Raw genomic sequence first — 16649 nt, forward strand, 5'->3', positions numbered from 1 at the left:
TTACCATTTCTCTTTTTGTTTTAGGCAAAAGGAATCCACTTAAAAATAAGAAATATCACCAATTAAGCTTTTACAGGAAAGTGTGGGTGATGAAAAGTATCTGTGATGACATATTGGTAAGAGGAAATATTATTTCTATATCATCACCACCACCATCATTATCACCTTTATCATCATTATTACCACCACCACCACATCCATATCACCTGCATGTCATCATCGTCACCACCATCACTACCATCATATAACTGTCTTTTTCATGCTGGTGTGGGTTGGACAGCATATCACAGCCTGCAACATTTTGCACACACGTGTAGAAGCAAAGGAAAACTAACCCAACATTGGTGTCTTGTATGAATATTGGCGTTACAATATAAGAGAAGGTACATTATCAAGTTAGTGGCGTTATAGAGATCCCCCCTCCCCGTAAAGGGCAGTAAAGGATCCCATTACCTCTGTACCTGTATCTATTGTTTTCTTAGTAGGCAGTCTGCAATATGACCTGCAGTGTCCATGTCCTGCCTATGTCTTCTGTCTGATCTGTCAAAGTTTCTACAGCTGGGTGCTCTTCCTAAAGCCAACCAATCCGAGAGTTTAGTAGGTGCTTTTTACGAGCCACCGGCACGAGCGCCAGTCAGGTGATCCTGGCAATGACCACGCTCAAAGGGTGTTTCTTACATGCTACCTGCACGGGAGCCAGTCTGGTGTCTTTGGCATGGGTTCTATGGCTGGATGTCTTTCCTATCAGCAATTACTTCAAAAGTTGTCTCCTGCACTGCGAATTGAAAGCATTCTTTCAGTTCAGTTAAACTGTTACTCCATCTTGGGAATGGAGGTAGAGAAAATGATTGCAGTCAAGTTGGGAAAAAGTTGTCATGGAGAGAACAAGCAGGGTCCAACAGGAATGAAAATAAAATTATGTAAAAAAAATGAAAAATTATAAACAATTAAAAATTTATACTCTTTTAACACCCATTAAACATGATATTAACATATATTATTAACACATGATATTAACACAAATTAAACATGATAAACATAAACAAAAGTGAGTTTTTAGAAAAAGAATTGTCTGATTTCATTGAAATATAATTATATCATCATCATCGTCGTTGTTCAACGTCCGCTTTCCATGCTGGCATGGGGCTGGACGGTTTGACTAAGCATTTTGCCTGGTATGCTAACATTTCTGCCAGCCCGCCGCTTTCTTTCAGTTTCTGTCTACCAAATCCATTCACAAAAGCTTTGGTTGGTGGCCTAAATTATAATGTTTGTTGCTCCTTTGTTTTGCCAGGAACACCAAGAACCTCTGCGTGAGGCAATAGAACTGCAAGCTCCAGAAGAACAAAGGGAATATAACCTTGGCCGCGATGCCGAGGGTAACATATACATTCATTTCCCACAATTTTGTGGTGCCGACTTACGGGTCTACAAACACATACCACATCCGAACCAGTTTCCTCAAAATGACGACGACACATCAACCCAGGAGCCACCAGAGGAAATGGATTCGCTGAAGGAGAAAAACAAAGACGAAGTAAATTATTCTTTTTATTTTTTATTTGCTTGTTGTTCTTTTTTTCTTCATTTTTGTTTGCTTCATGATATGTTGACTCCTGCTTCTTGGCTATCATTTACACTTTCTTCTTCTTCTACTACTACTTCTACTACCATTGCTGCCACCACCACTACTACTGCCTCTGCTACTACTACTACTACTACTACTACTACTGCTGCTGCTGCCTCTACCACTACCACCACTCCTCTTCCTACTACTTCTACCTCTGCTACTACCCTGACTGCCACCACCACTCTTCTACAGCCATGTCCACCACCACAACTATGTTACTACTACTACTACTACTACTAATAATAATAATTCTATTGCTGCTACTATTACTACTGCTGCTGCTGCTGCTACTGCTGCCATTAATATGTATCATCTATGAAAATATAAATTTGCTTACTGCAGTCCACCTGGCTGGCAAACGGTTTCACAAACCTTAGTTTATGAGTTGGGGGTTGGTTGTAAGAAGAACAGCTAGCAGTGATTTTTTAGAGTTGAAAATTCAAAGAAAGGAGAAAAAAGGTCATCCCATCTGTAGGTGGTGCTGTTGCATGGCCTTAATCCTGATAGTTAAAAGAAAATAAAGAGTTAAGGAATCTAAGCAAATGGACAAAAAAAGGTCTGACGAAAGAATAAATGATTTGAATGACGATGTGATTGTTTAACCCTAGGTCAACCTTGGTAGAGAAAATTTATAATCAAAGATATTTCTGCCATGACCATCCTATCTTTGCTTCAGGTATAATGGAGGACTACATTTTGGGAGACACAAATGTCTCCACTTCTCTGTAACCCTCTGTGAATTCAGATTAATCTAATCTAATGCTCATTTATTCACATTGTTTTGAATTAATCATGCATTCTCTTGTAGCTCTGAGAATATGATGGTTTTTTTGATGTGATGATGATGATCATTATCATCATCATTTTATGTCCATTCTCCATGCTGGCATAGGTTGGATGGTTTGATAGGAGCTGGCAAGCCAGAGGGCTATGCCAAGTTCTATTGTCTATTTTGGCATAGTTTAATAATAATAATAATAATAATGGAATTATTGTGTATGGTGCTCAGGTGCACTGCAACTCATCAAAGGTGCATGTACGGTGCATAGAATTATGTGCAAAAGCCAGGAAAGTGAACAGTGTATGAGTCATGATATACATGTGTGCATGTGTATAGAGGTGGGGATATCAAGTGTAGTGTTGGCGAATTTCAGGAAGCATGAATGTTTTAAAGGATGCAATGTCTCGGCAACTAACAACTGATGCAGGTAGTCTGTTCCATGCTTCAGCAACTCTGAGTGTGAAAAAAAGTTTCCAAAAGTCATGGGAGCTGTGCTGTTTGCTGACTTTGTAGGCATGCCTACATGTGTTAGACACATGGGGCTCAAAAAGGTGCTCAATGGTGGTTGTTGGCACGGTGGTTGATAATTTTGTGGGTGTTTACCAAACCAGTTGCCAGCCATTGGAGCTTCTATCGCTGGATGCTCTTCCTAACATCAACCAATTTACATAGTGTATTGGATGCTTTTTCCATGGCACCAACATTGGTGGGGGTCACCAAGTAATTTGTAAGGCAAGACAAAGTCCCTTTGACTGGTGGTGAGGGAGATGTATTTAGGGAGGTGACTTTGTGCTGGTTGATGAGAGGTTAAAAGAATGATAGAGGGATAGAAATAGGCGTCTTACTGTAGAAGAGATACAAGGATATCCCAGTTAGAGTGACATTGTTGGATAGGTGTGGTCAGTTTGAACATAAGACAGGTAGAATATTTGGGTGTAAATAGGCTAGTTTAAATATTAAAGGATTAATACAGATGTTGAGGGCAGTTTGACTGCTGTTTCAGTTAAATAGTCCTGGTCAGCTCTTTTGGGGACACATTACGTGTGGTTAATAGGTGTTCTTTTGGATTGCTGACATGATTTGTTCCTTGTTTAGGCTAAAACTTGGGTCCATTCCGAAATAATGGTGTGATGTATAGATGCAATTTTGCACACACCATGACACAAAGGTTACAATGTTGTGTGTGGTGTTGCTATCCAGCATATAGCTCTAGGTTACCCTTGACCTGGAGTAAGAGTAGAAACGAGTTATGTTTTCTGCCACAACACAATGTGTAATGATAAGGTTTGAAGTGAAAGATGTGATTAGTCGTAGCTTAAGGTTTGTCACCTCACAGCCATAGTGTTTTTTTTTTTTGTTGCTATAAGTTAGTATTTGTGGTTTCTCTTTTGTGATTATACAAGGATTTTTATTCATTTTCTTACTGTTGTTTTCTTTTGTGTTTTTTTTTTTCCACTTATAGACAGCTTTTGAGGAAGATGATGACAGCAATTTAAAATCTCGTCCCCAAAAAAAGAAACGTAATAAGGCTCAAGTTTCCACAGAAATCATATCCCCTCCTTCGTCACGTCCAAGTAGATTGAGACAAGTAAGTGATGTAAATTTGTGTTTATCCCCTTCTATCTTTGTGATTACATAGAATTACATGATCTCTCACCTGTGGCTCTACGCAGGTGTCTTTGTGATTATGGATCCACTATGTAGTCGCTGAACTCGCTAGAAATAAAAGCCTAATCTGCCTGAAATTACACCCTACTGTTTTGCTCTCCTATATCACAGGTTTGCTCAATGAGGGTTGATCTTGGACTAGGCAACAACCTACCATTTGATTTTTATTAGTATTGCGAAACCGTCAATGGCACCTGTGCCCAGCATCGCCTTCCTTGCACGTGTAAAGACATTCGAGCGAGATCGTTGCCAGTGCCGCCGAACTGGCTCCTGTGCAGGTGGCACATAAAATACACCATTTTGAGCGTGGCCGTTGCCAGTACCGCCTGATTGGCCTTTGTGCCGGTGGCACGTAAAAGCACCTACTACACTCTCGGAGTGGTTGGCATTAGGAAGGGCATCCAGCTGTAGAAACTCTGCCAAATCACATTGAAGCCTGGTGTAGCCATCTGGTTTCACCAGTCCTCAGTCAAATCGACCAAGCCATGCTAGCATGGAAAGCGGACGTTAAACGACGATGATGATGATGATGATGCTCAAAGAGAGTGGCCGGTTGAAGCAGAAACTGGGACTAAGCACCTTGCAGTGTTTTGTTGCTTCTCTTTACATTCCGAGTTCAAATCCTGCCATGGTTGACTTGTTGAATATTTAACATCTACATAAAAAAGGGGCTAGCATGGCTGTGTGCTTCAAGCATTTGCTTTCGAACTGTATGGCGTTGGGTTTGGCCAACCAGAGCCTTGCGAGTGAATTGGATAGATAGAAACTGAAAGTAGCCTCTGTGTGTGTGTGTGTGTGTGTGTGTGTGTGTGTGTGTGTGTGTGTGTGTGTGTGTGTGTGTGTCTGTGTGAATACTTGTTCATCATTCATTATATTCACTCCCTCACCCATTCCCCATCTCTCACTCTCCCATACATTCTTGCAGCTTCTACTCAGCCACACTCCCAGTACTGTCTTCACTTACCTTGTTCCTTGAGGGTCCACCCTGACACCTCATCGACAATATTTTCATCCCTTCCCAGCTTCACCCCTTTTATCACCTCCTTCTCTTCTAAAATGCCTGTAATGTAGCTCCTCTACAACAAGAGATCTGTTCTGCTCTGGGCCCCACTTCTTTCATACTTTAACCCCCTCTTCCCCCATCATTTCCTAGCATAAAACTGCCTCTCTTGTAGGTTTGTAGTCATGCAAGCTGCATGGTGACCTCACCGGTGATGGTGGCACAAATGAAAACCACCCAGTCTGTATGCTGTAAAGGGGTTGGTATGAGGAAGGGCATCCATTCATAGAAACCATGTTGAAGTAGACACTGGAGGATAATGCAGTCCTTAGACCCATCAGATCCTGTCTTGCTGTCCAACCTACACCAGCATGGAACATCATTGTCATTTAATGTCTGTATTCCATGCTGGCAATTGGACTGATGCCATCAAGTTACATAACTAATTACTTCAAAGCAGCTTAACTGACACTCCCTTGTTTCTGCCACTCTACTGTCCAACTATATTTCTTATTTTCCTGGTTGTTTTCTCCTGCCGAAGTCATCCTTGCCTGTCATCCTCCTCATGTGGATAAGGTAGTGTAGGAAGGGTGGTGGTGGTGGTGGTGAGAGGTGGTCATTCTAATGGACATTACTATCCCACTAATTGTGTCTTTGTTCGAAATTTTTTTTTATGAAAGCTGCAGAAATAATAAAGCCTCATATACTATCTCCTTTTGTTTCTCTACATTCTGTGATGTAATTCCAGCCGAGCCAACAATTTCGTGTCTCCATCTTTGAAATCTATTAACCTCGTATTTCTTTGTCTTTGACAGAAAATCAAAACTGTTCTGCCGCCAACAGTAATCTCCAGTGAAGAAGAAGACTCTGATTACAGCTTTGAATCTCTCCATAAACTTGGTGCCCCTTTGCGTAGAGGGCGAAAGAAAAGGCGTACTCTTGACTGGTCAAGGAATTGTTTTTTAGATCCCTGGGGTTCTCCTATAAACTATCTTTCAAATTATCGCAAAAACGGCGCCTACCGAATGCCTACGTACCTCAAACATCTGAACAATTTGAAATTTAACACTAAAGACAGACTATCCAATGGTGCTTCAGTTTTAACTGACCAATGCAAAATAAAGTGTGAAAGTAAGATAGACTGTAAATGCCTGGCAGATTCTAACCACTGTAAGGTAGAATCTGAAGGAGATTCTTCTTCAAACAGCTGCCATTGTAAACATGAAGAACAATCTGAAAGTAACACAGCTTTGTCAGATTATAAACTTAGCAATGGAATGGTTAAGCAAGAATCTGGTTCTCATGATTGTCAAAGTGGTGTGATGTGTTGTGCTGCAGAGGTAAAGAGTGAATGTAAACCAGTGATGGGTAATTTTTGTGGTCAAGAAGAGGACGATCAGAGAATCAAGTCAGTGTCTTTTATTAAACAAGAACCATTGTATAACAAGGTGGCTTTTAAACAGAGGCCGGAGAAGTTAAAGGGGAAAAGGGGCCCGAAGCCTTTCGGTTTGAAAGGCCGAAGTAAAATGGACTTTAAGAAACCGCATGTGAAAACGAAAGTTGCACAAGATAAACTCAATGGTGATATTGATAGCAGTGTGAAAGAAGAGAGTGAAGAGGAATCGGATGTTGAACTGGTAGGTATTTGTAATTTCCTTTGTTGCTTCTACACTATATCCCTGTGTGTGTACACACACACAGTTGTAATGGTGATATTTTGAAGTCATTTAATATGTTTGTTTCAGGTTTGTGTTATATATAATAGGAAATGCGTCTATTAGAAGACTTGATGCCAGTACAAACTTGCCGGTCTTGACCCCACTTATGCCCAGATACGTTAACTATGGTTTGGAATAGTTTGTTACATTTGACTTAGTTCGAAAATTTTGGTGCCATGCACAGCTTTTAGTGTAGCACAAAGGGCATCCAGCCATAGAAACCATGCCAAAAGACAGACATGGAGCCTGAACAAGCTTTCAGCTGAGCAGTCCCCGTCAAACCATCCAACTCATGTCTGCATGGAGAACGGACATTAAATGATGATGACGATGACAATACACACACACGTGCACACACACAATTCTGTATATCTGAGATGAGGAATTTTATATTGTGTATTTGTTGGAGTGGTGCCATCGTCTTGATTGTTGCTTTCACTTCATTTTGGCTGTAGTATGCTCAGGTGTCTTGTGATTCACCTTAGTTCCTTACTTGGCATTGAACTCAGAACCTCTAAGTGACTGCGCCACATTAACTAGTACCCTTTATCCACTATGCTATACCCGTAGGCTGTGTCAGAGTGGATTTTTAAAGCTGAAGCATACACAACTGAAACATAGTGAAAGCAACAATCAAGACAAGGACACCAATCCAACTGACACATAATATATATATATACACACTCACTCACACACACACACAAAGGGTTCTTTCCATGACCATCCCATATTTTCTGCATAGATCAGTATTGTTAAATGTCTTCTTCCATTTTCTAAGACAAGCAGAAAGGCCACCTTGCAGGTGGTTTTCTGTTAATCCCTAAGCATCATTCAGCTAACTGATATTTACACAGTTTGATTCCCGATTTGTGTAATATTTTGGATCTGTTGTGTCCCTTATTCGTCATTGCCACCCATTTACTCATTAAATAAAACTTGGAGACATAACTACAGAATTGTCTCCCTTGACTTCATCTTTGTTTCTTCCTAACTTTATGAAAAATTATATTTTTAAGGAAATTTTCGATAAATGCATTTCAGAGAATGTAGAATATGATTATATTGGAATTTGCTTTTTTTTTTTTGTTTTTGAAAGTTGGGTGATAGAAGTTTGGGATAATTCACATCTTGATCTTGTTTGATCATAATTTTCAGAAAAATGTGATTTTCTTTTTTTTTTATGAAATTATCAACAAATTCCTTTTAAATGATGTAGATTATAATTTTATTGAAATTTAACATGGTGAACTGGCAGGATTGTTACCATGCCAAACAAAATGCTGCAAAGCATTAACCTTAATTTCTCTATCTGTGTGTATTGGCTTTATTATTATTATTATTATTTCCTGTCATTATATTTCAATACTTTTTTAATGAATATTTTGACAAGTTAAGAGAACTTTTGTTGCTCCCTAGGTACCTGATACAAACGAGTTTGAACTGATTGTGGATAGTGTGGAAGAACTGAGGGATCTTGTTGCCAAATTTGCAGCCCAAGATTCCTCATCTGGCTCCAGAGGCAGGAAACAGAAAGTAAGTCTCACTGCAGTTCGTTGTTTCTGTTTATATTTGTATGACAGATGTGTGCCTGTTGGGGAGAAATTGTGGAAGGAGGAGATGGAATTGTGTGGAAGGAGGAGGTAGAATTACGTGCAAGGCAGAGGTGGAATTGCATGGAAGGCGGAGGTGGCATTGCATGGAAGGAGGAGGTGGGATTGTGTTGAAGGAGGAGGTAGAATTACGTGCAAGGCAGAGGTGGAATTGCATGGAAGGCGGAGGTGGCATTGCATGGAAGGAGGAGGTGGGATTGTGTTGAAGGAGGAGGTGCTGATATGTAGTTGAAAACGAACCATTTCGATATACCTTTACAAGTATACAGCGATTTTTCTGGGCATTCTAGAAATTTCCAAAAGACAGTTTTGGTTTAATTTTCATGAGAATGGCCCACTGGGAGGCATTAGGATTTAGCAGCTAGATGGTCATTTCTTTAATTTAGCTATACAGATATGTCAGCCTCATCATAGGTTGTGTCATAGAATTAGTTTTTGAAAAATTGAGATGTGAAAAAGCTAAAATGTCTGGCAGAATATGATATATCTAGGAATAGATTTGTCGCTTCCTCATTCTATAAACTTTTTGTTACAGGTGAAACCTCCTGCTCGTAAACGATGTGTCATTGAGCTGCACTCTCGTCTTAATTACCTGCTCAAAGAACTGGAACCTTGGGAAGCGAAACTCATCCAGGCCAACCGGCGAGCACGAAGGAAAATGAAACGAGAGCAAGAATCTTTCAAAGAAGAACAAGTTCGTCCAGCTCGTAAAGAATTAAGGGTTAGTTTTTTTTTTTTTTTGTCTTTTTACTTTGTATTCTTTATTTCCTTCTGAAGTTGGTTTGGTTTTGTTGTTATGTTCTCCAATCTATTTAACTCATGAGAGGTTCTGTAGGTTCCAGGCCCTACTAAAATCTCTTGAAATCACACCTTAGCATTTAAACTGGTCATATCTGGCCCAAATATTCTACATGTTTTCTATTCAAGCTGGCCAGATCTAGCCTCTCACACCTAACCTACTCTGACATTCTAAAAATAACCAATTGCATAATTGAAACCGAGGAAGCTATGAGATAATGCATCATTAGTTCAAAACAATTTGAATATAAAAACAATACGTTTGACAGAGTAATCTGAATGCTAAAGGGTTAAAGAGCCCATCCCTCTCTGTACCTTGCCATGTCCAATTTCTTCAAGACTGGAAGAGAGAGAGAGAGACAGAGAGAGAGAGAGAGAGAGGGACCAAAGAATTGGTACTTCATACGCATTTTGTGTATTGGCCTTGGGCTATAATCCTGGAAGGCATATAGGCATATGTAGGTAATGAAATGCTGTGTAAAACTGGTTGGAGACAGGAAGAGTATCCTGCCATAGAGACTGTAGAGACATGGAATGTATGAGTATAATATGGTCCCAGCCTGGAACCCTGATGGCCTGATCTACATACCAATATGGAAAAAGTGGGTCTTAGATGATGATAATGATGATGGACTATGTGGGGTAACTGAAACATCACCTTTCAGAGCCAGGGAGAATTTTTCTTAATGCTTCTGGATTCTTATTAAACATTGTTATGGATGTTGAAAGATTTAGTGACTATAAAATAGGAAAAAAAACATATTGTAGAAATTATTACTTTATTTGATTTTCTATATTTTTTTCTTTTCTAGAATTCTCGTTCATCTCATGGCAGCAATTCTTCAGCTGGTAAAAGCACATTCAGTGAGAGAACTCAAACCAACTCAACACCAAGTTCCAAATTGAGGCCCTCGACATTAAGCAAGAGAAACAGAGGAACCCTTTTGTCATCATCCACCTCATTGTTGCCAATCATCGATGATGATTATCCTGATGTAAGTTCAAGAGGACGATTGCGCAAACGTAGAATCATCCCAAACAATATCGAGACTGATTTAAACCCAAAGAAAAGAAGACTTTCCAAAGATAACAGTTCTGACTTGATGCGCGGTAAGAAAACCCCAAACTCTGCAAAAGGGGTGAAGAGCGTAGATCAGTCCACTACAACATCCGTAACAAATAGTAGTAGTATTTCCGTTGCCACTGCTGCTACTATCAGTAAGGTTAGTGTGGCTGGATTGATTACTCAAACAGGGGTAAATGTCAGTGGATCGGAGGGCAACACAGTATTGACAACAGTTGCGGCACTTGGCAAGTCGTCGGGAATCAAACAAACCTCCTACCCGGTCATTCACCAGCTGCTGTCCAGCCGTCACAACACCTCTTACACGACTGCACAAGTCTCATCGACACCGGTCACTATCATGAAAACGGTTTCTTCAAAGACAATTACCATGCAGCCATTGGCCAGTAATTCTGGAACCAAATTTATAACGAAAATCAGTCATGATTCTGGACAGAAGCTTAATCAACAGACTGTAAACATAAGCAACAATAGCGGCACTGCCCAGGGCGGCACTGCCCAGGGCGGCACTACCCAGGGCTGCACTGTAAACAAAGTTCAGTATTATACTCATCTTTCAAGTTTACCTCCACAAATAATACAGCAACTTCTGAAGAATGTCAATTCTGGTGATGGGGCTGCTGGCAAAGTTGGTCACACGTTTGTGTTGTCATCTGTCAACCAAGCGAATAATGTTGTCCTTTCACAGAAGCCTGCCGCTACTACTCAGCCTGATAAAACCAGAGTTAACCTCATGGCAAACTTTGTTACCAACCAACCTATTTCCAGCACAAAAACAAGCCTTAATTCAACAGTAGAGACTGTCCAGTCCACATCTTCAGCCACTGCTCCAACCACAGTGGCCAGCAATGTCACTCACAACCCAAATATCATGCATACAGTTCTTCAACCACAGTTCCAGGTACTTTTAAATCCAGCCTCACAGTCATCTGCTTCAAAGACCTCTGTTGTGAGTTTGGCTCAGAACCAATCAAAAACTGCTGTTAGAACACACCAAGGGCCTGTATATGTTATTTCTAAGCCAGGCATTGCTTCACAGATCCTTGGTGCAACAACAAAACTGATTGCAAACACCCCAGTGAATAGTGCTCAGTGTTTGTCTAGTCCTTCATTAAAACTTGGCAATGTCATTGACCAGTCATACAGCAGTCATAACACCCCATCTAAAGCAGTCTCTTCTAGTAGCAGCACAATTCAAAATATTAATCCGAGAGAATCGAAACTGACCAACATGATAATTGGCTTAGACAATCAAACTGCATTATCTCAAAATCCTTTGCTTAGCCAATCTGTAGCTCTTGATCCTCACCTGGTCACAACTTCAAAGACGAAACTAACGAAATCACCCGGCAAATATGCCTGCAATGTGACAGTTAAAAGCTTATTGGAGAGTCGTGCTGCTAAGAAAGTTAATGAGGATGTACTTGAAAATGCTTTGATCACCACTGAAAGTCAGGTGACTGCTACTCAGATGACTTCTGTAATTAACCAGCCTCTCAGTACTACCGATGCCACAGTTAAACTCCTACCGGCTTTGTCATCTTCGGTCAATGATTCTGCCCATGTAGCGAAGAACACTTGCTTGCTAAGCTCTGTGCAGTCTCAGCAGCCCGAAGTAAAAAGCAATTCTGTCCCTGGCGTTACATCACTCTCTTCTACAGTAACTGTCATGCCTGCTGTTCAGGCACGCAAAAGTATCACTCACACCACTCAGAGTAATAAGTCACCAATCACCGTTACACCGCAAATGATTCCGCATTCAAACTTTGACAATGCAAAGAACAACAATCTCCTTTCCTTGCAGTCTACTACTATAGGGCAAGCTGTTCCTGCGGGAACAAACATCCGAGTTAATATTCCTCAGGCTGCATTACTCGCCCAGTCAAGTTTGAATACTCTGAAATCAGCAACAGGGAGATCACTAGCTATTTTGCAGCCTGCAACGTCGATTGCTAACTCTAAGAATGTCATTCTGAAAGTTGTGCCCCAAAATATTTTGACAACCACTTCAACCAATCCGATCGGTGAACAGTCATTAATGGCTGTCACTAACATGCAAACCTCACCCTTACAACAAACAACCAACTTAGTTTCCAGCAGAACTTTGTCTCAATCTGATCTGAAGCAGTTTGCTGCTTTACCCCAACAAATTTTAACCACAGCCAATCCAGCCATTCCCAAATCAGTTGTTGACCAAAAGCTTGCTGATGCTGCCAAAGTAGTTTGTAAACAACCTGTAGCTAATGTTGTAAGCGGTAAGGCCAACCCAGCACCAGTCTTGAATGTTGGACTGCAGAATGCAGCTGTTGGAGTTCCATTATCTATGCAAGGACCTGGTGGTCAAAGTATTTTACTTTTGTCCCCTAAGGATCAGAACTTACAGCAACAGAAAGCCATTGGTGTTATCCCTGTCCAGTCAGAACAAAATGCAACAGAAATTGTAAAGAAGTTCACCTCAGTACAACAAATTTCTTCCCTCTCAACTCCTGCAATTCAGATCATACCATCTCAGAGCACCAATTCTGCTGTCACCAATTTAACTTCATTACGGGGCCAACTACTTCAAACCACTCAAGGGAACATTATCCTAACTACTCCCACCATCTCTTCTGGTTCCTCGCACCCTGGCACTATTTCCCATCTATTACAGTCATCTTTAGGAAAACAAACAGTGATACTATCGGGGTCGAACAATGACGGTCAGCCTGCTAGCTACACGGCAGCAACCACACCTAACACAGCCACCACCATCTCACTACCTGAGAAAAGTTCCTTGAGGAATTCTTTACCGAATGTCCAAGCTGTCCAGTTAAAGAGTGACTCTGGCAGCAACACAATTCCCTTAACATTAAGTTCTAATGTGTTGCGATTGGACGGTGCCACTGTTGCTCAGCCTCACTTCACTACTGCTTCAGCTGGTAACAACTTGATAACTTTTGGTTTATCTCCTGTCGGTCTACCAACAAACCTGATTACAAACTCTGTTGGCACACAACTTCTTAATGACCCTTCTTCCCTCACTACCAACACTTCTTTATCATCATCGTCATCATCAGCATCATCATTACCAACAATATCATCGTCGTTGCTGACGTCTTCTTCATCAACATCATTGCAACAACTTCAGCTTCAGTCACAATCTCCACAACTTGTGTCATCAACATTGAATCCTCAGTTAGTTTCTGGTCAACAAGCTACTCTGGCTATTCCTACTGGCATCAGACCAACTCTCTCAAATCCTTCAAAGCTGCCAGCTGCTTCTTCGAAACCCGATGGCTTTCCGTCAGCTGTCAGCCCAGTCAGCGATCTCTCTCGAGCTGTGCAACAGAGACCACAGTTAGTTCAAAATGTGTCGTTTGTCAGCAGTAATGCGAATCAGCTTTTGACTACAGTGAAGAATGCACAAGTTCAAAATATAGTTCCTGCTGTCAGTAGGGCATTGACAAACACAACACGAACCACAGACCTCAACAACACCAACAACAACAACAACAACAACATCAACAACAGCAGCAGCAGTCTGACGTCAAATGTACTTGGTGTAACCCAAGTTACTCTTCCTACAACAGTTCCATCGTTGGGAACCAGCACCTCGATGGTAACAGACATTTCTAAATTATCTCCACAGGTTGTCACTAATTACATGCGGCCAAACAGTATACAAACAGCTAAAACAGTAGCACAGACTCCTGTTAAAAACAGACACGTGATTCTCCAGCAGAAACTATCCTCTCCTCCAACATTACAACAAGCACAGAAGTCTGTTGTGTCTCCCCAAATTCAACAGAAGCAAACAAGCTTTGTCTCCAATCAACAACCCCAGACCTCAAATCTCTCCAACAACCTGCTCAATGTGAACCGGACTTCTTCTTGTTCCGCAGTAGGTGTCCAGCAACTGGTATTGTACAGCATTGGTGGCCAGTTGGTAACACCACAGGGAATCCCAGTCACATTGGAAAACGGAGTTTTGAAAATTCTAACTGCTCCACCAGCGGCAGCAACAGCAGCAACTGCAACACCAACAGTGGCAACAGCAGCAGTGACTTCAAATCAAATTATGCTAGTTCAGAGTCCGAATCCATCAGTGATAGGTTCACCCACGACCCAGGCCCAGCTCCGATGCTCCACCCCAGTGGCGAATGCCTTGTCTAAGGTTCTGAAACCTTCCCAACCATTGCCTTCTGCAGCACAATCCTTTCTCCTCTCCCCTACTTCCAACATTAGTCCAACAAACTCCATTGCCTCTTCCTCTCTCTCCATGCCCACCCAGTTGACCTATGCCGTCCCTGCTCAGGCCATTCTGCCAACAGGAACCGACATACACGGGCAGTATTTACCTAAACTCAACAGCAACACCACCACTGTTGTTGCTGCTACTACCACCACTACTGCTCCCCCTGCTGCCATCACCACCACTACTACTACCACATCAAGCAACACCAACAACAACAGCAACAATAATGCTTTAACATCCATCACCTTCACTCCTACTCTTACGTCTTCTCTGCCGTCTATGATATCGAATCCATGTAAAATACCCCCTTCGTCAGCCCTAATACCCATCTCAGACTCTGTCTCGGGTGCCAAACTGTCTGCAGCCTCTCCAAATCTCACTGATATGTATTTGAATAAGATTTCCTTGCCCGTCTCTTCAGACACCAAATCTGGAAACACAATGGTCATCATGGCAGCGAACCCTTTGCAGTCGGGCGGCCTGAAGGCCACCAAGCATTCCATTTCTGCACAGAGCAGTTGCTCTTCTTCTAATGGTCAAGCACTGACCGCCCCCGTGCAAGTGGGCAATCTGGTCAGTCTTAATTCCCTGGGCAGGCTCCATTTCACCACCACCAACACTCTCACATCTCCGAATAGCAAGAGCAAAGGTCAGTCGGGGGAGAAAGAAGACTCCTCCTTTGAGGGGGCAGCCATCTTGCTGAGTTTGGCTCAGCAGGCACCGACCGCTGGCCAGACTGCAGCTGCGGCAGCCGTCTCTTTTAATCCACAGACCACTAATAGCTAACGACATCGGTCAGTTAGGGATTCTGCCATTTACCATTTTATCACAAAATAAACTGAGACACACAAAAAAAAAAAAACATACACACAGGAAAAAAAAAAAACAAAAAGGAAAAAAAAAATTGTCACAGTTTTTCAAGATATTTTTTTTCCATCTTTTTACTTCTTTCCTTTCTTCCTTCCCTCCATCCTTCCCTTCTTTCATTATGTAAAAGGTTTTTCTCTTTTATCCTCCCCCTCCTCCTCCTCCTCCCTCATGCTGGCCATGGGCTTAAAAATATGCTGATGCGGTTTCAATTCCAGGTTGTTATGCAAAAGAACAGAAAACTGCAACAAAAAAAAGAAAACAAACACTGAAAAAAGAAATTGAAAATCTACAAAAAAAAAACGTAACAAAAATCAACTCTCCACCCCCCTCCAACCTCCCCAATTCTAAAACAAGTAAAATTATCACAAAATTTACTCTTGTGTGTGTGTAAATTTGAGCACGTTTGTGTGTGTGTGTGTGTGTGTGCATGCTTGTATATTTGTGTGTGTATATATATCTATTTGTATGAATGTGTGTATATGCATGTTTGTGTGTATGTGCACCCAAATCAAACCAGATGCTAGACATGCTCTAATGCCCCCTGCCCTACCCCCATTACATCTTTTTTTTTTTAATTTGTGCTTAATTAATCTTTAAGAAAAAAAAAAAAAGTCACCACTTTTCATCTCTGCCGTGAGACATCAACATTTACAGAGAACATTTTAAGGGTCTCTGCTCCCTTGGGGATCCTTGTTTTTATTGTTTTATTAATTTTAAAGGCATTTCTATACACAAAACCCTTTCATAGCATCACATGATGACTAGTTTTTGTTTTATACATGTGTGTGTGTGTATATACATATATATATGTATGTATATATAAATATATGTATGTATATATATGTATGTATATATATGTGTATATATATATATATATATATATGTACGTATATATAAATATGTATGTTTATATAAATATATGTATGTATATATATGTATGTATATATAAATATATGTATGTATATATATGTATGTATATATAAATATATGTATGTATATACATGTATGTATATATAAATATATGTATGTTTATATATATGTATGTATATATATATGTATATACATGTATGTATATATATGTTTGTATATATATGCATGTATGTATATGCGTGTATGTATATATATATATATATATATGTGTGTATGTATGTGTGTGTATATATACATATAGTGAAGGCACATGGCCTAGTGGTTACGATGTTGCACTCACGTTTGCGTGACTGTAGTTTCGAATCTCAGACTGGGTGATGCGCTGT

At 40.7% G+C, this 16649-nt stretch overlaps 1 protein-coding gene across 3 annotated transcripts in view; it reads left to right on the top strand.

Annotated features, from left to right (window-relative positions):
* LOC106869489 (uncharacterized) overlaps positions 1–15385 on the top strand; it is a 37099-nt gene extending 21714 nt beyond the window's left edge. For 2 of the 3 annotated variants that reach the window (XM_089363492.1, XM_089363494.1), the window contains exons 8-14: positions 25–116; positions 1295–1537; positions 3874–3999; positions 5895–6716; positions 8214–8330; positions 8943–9128; positions 10018–15385. In XM_089363492.1, the coding sequence (XP_089219618.1) occupies positions 25–116; positions 1295–1537; positions 3874–3999; positions 5895–6716; positions 8214–8330; positions 8943–9128; positions 10018–15309 (6878 nt within the window). In that variant the 3' untranslated portion in view covers positions 15310–15385. The remainder of the gene's footprint in view (positions 1–24; positions 117–1294; positions 1538–3873; positions 4000–5894; positions 6717–8213; positions 8331–8942; positions 9129–10017) is intronic. The other variant, XM_089363493.1, reaches the window with a different exon arrangement.
* The last annotated feature ends 1264 nt before the right edge of the window (positions 15386–16649 follow it).

This window comes from Octopus bimaculoides, chromosome 15, assembly GCF_046866305.1.
Source record: "Octopus bimaculoides isolate indiv1 chromosome 15, ASM4686630v1, whole genome shotgun sequence".
In the NCBI taxonomy this organism is placed as follows: Eukaryota; Metazoa; Mollusca; class Cephalopoda; order Octopoda; family Octopodidae; genus Octopus; species Octopus bimaculoides.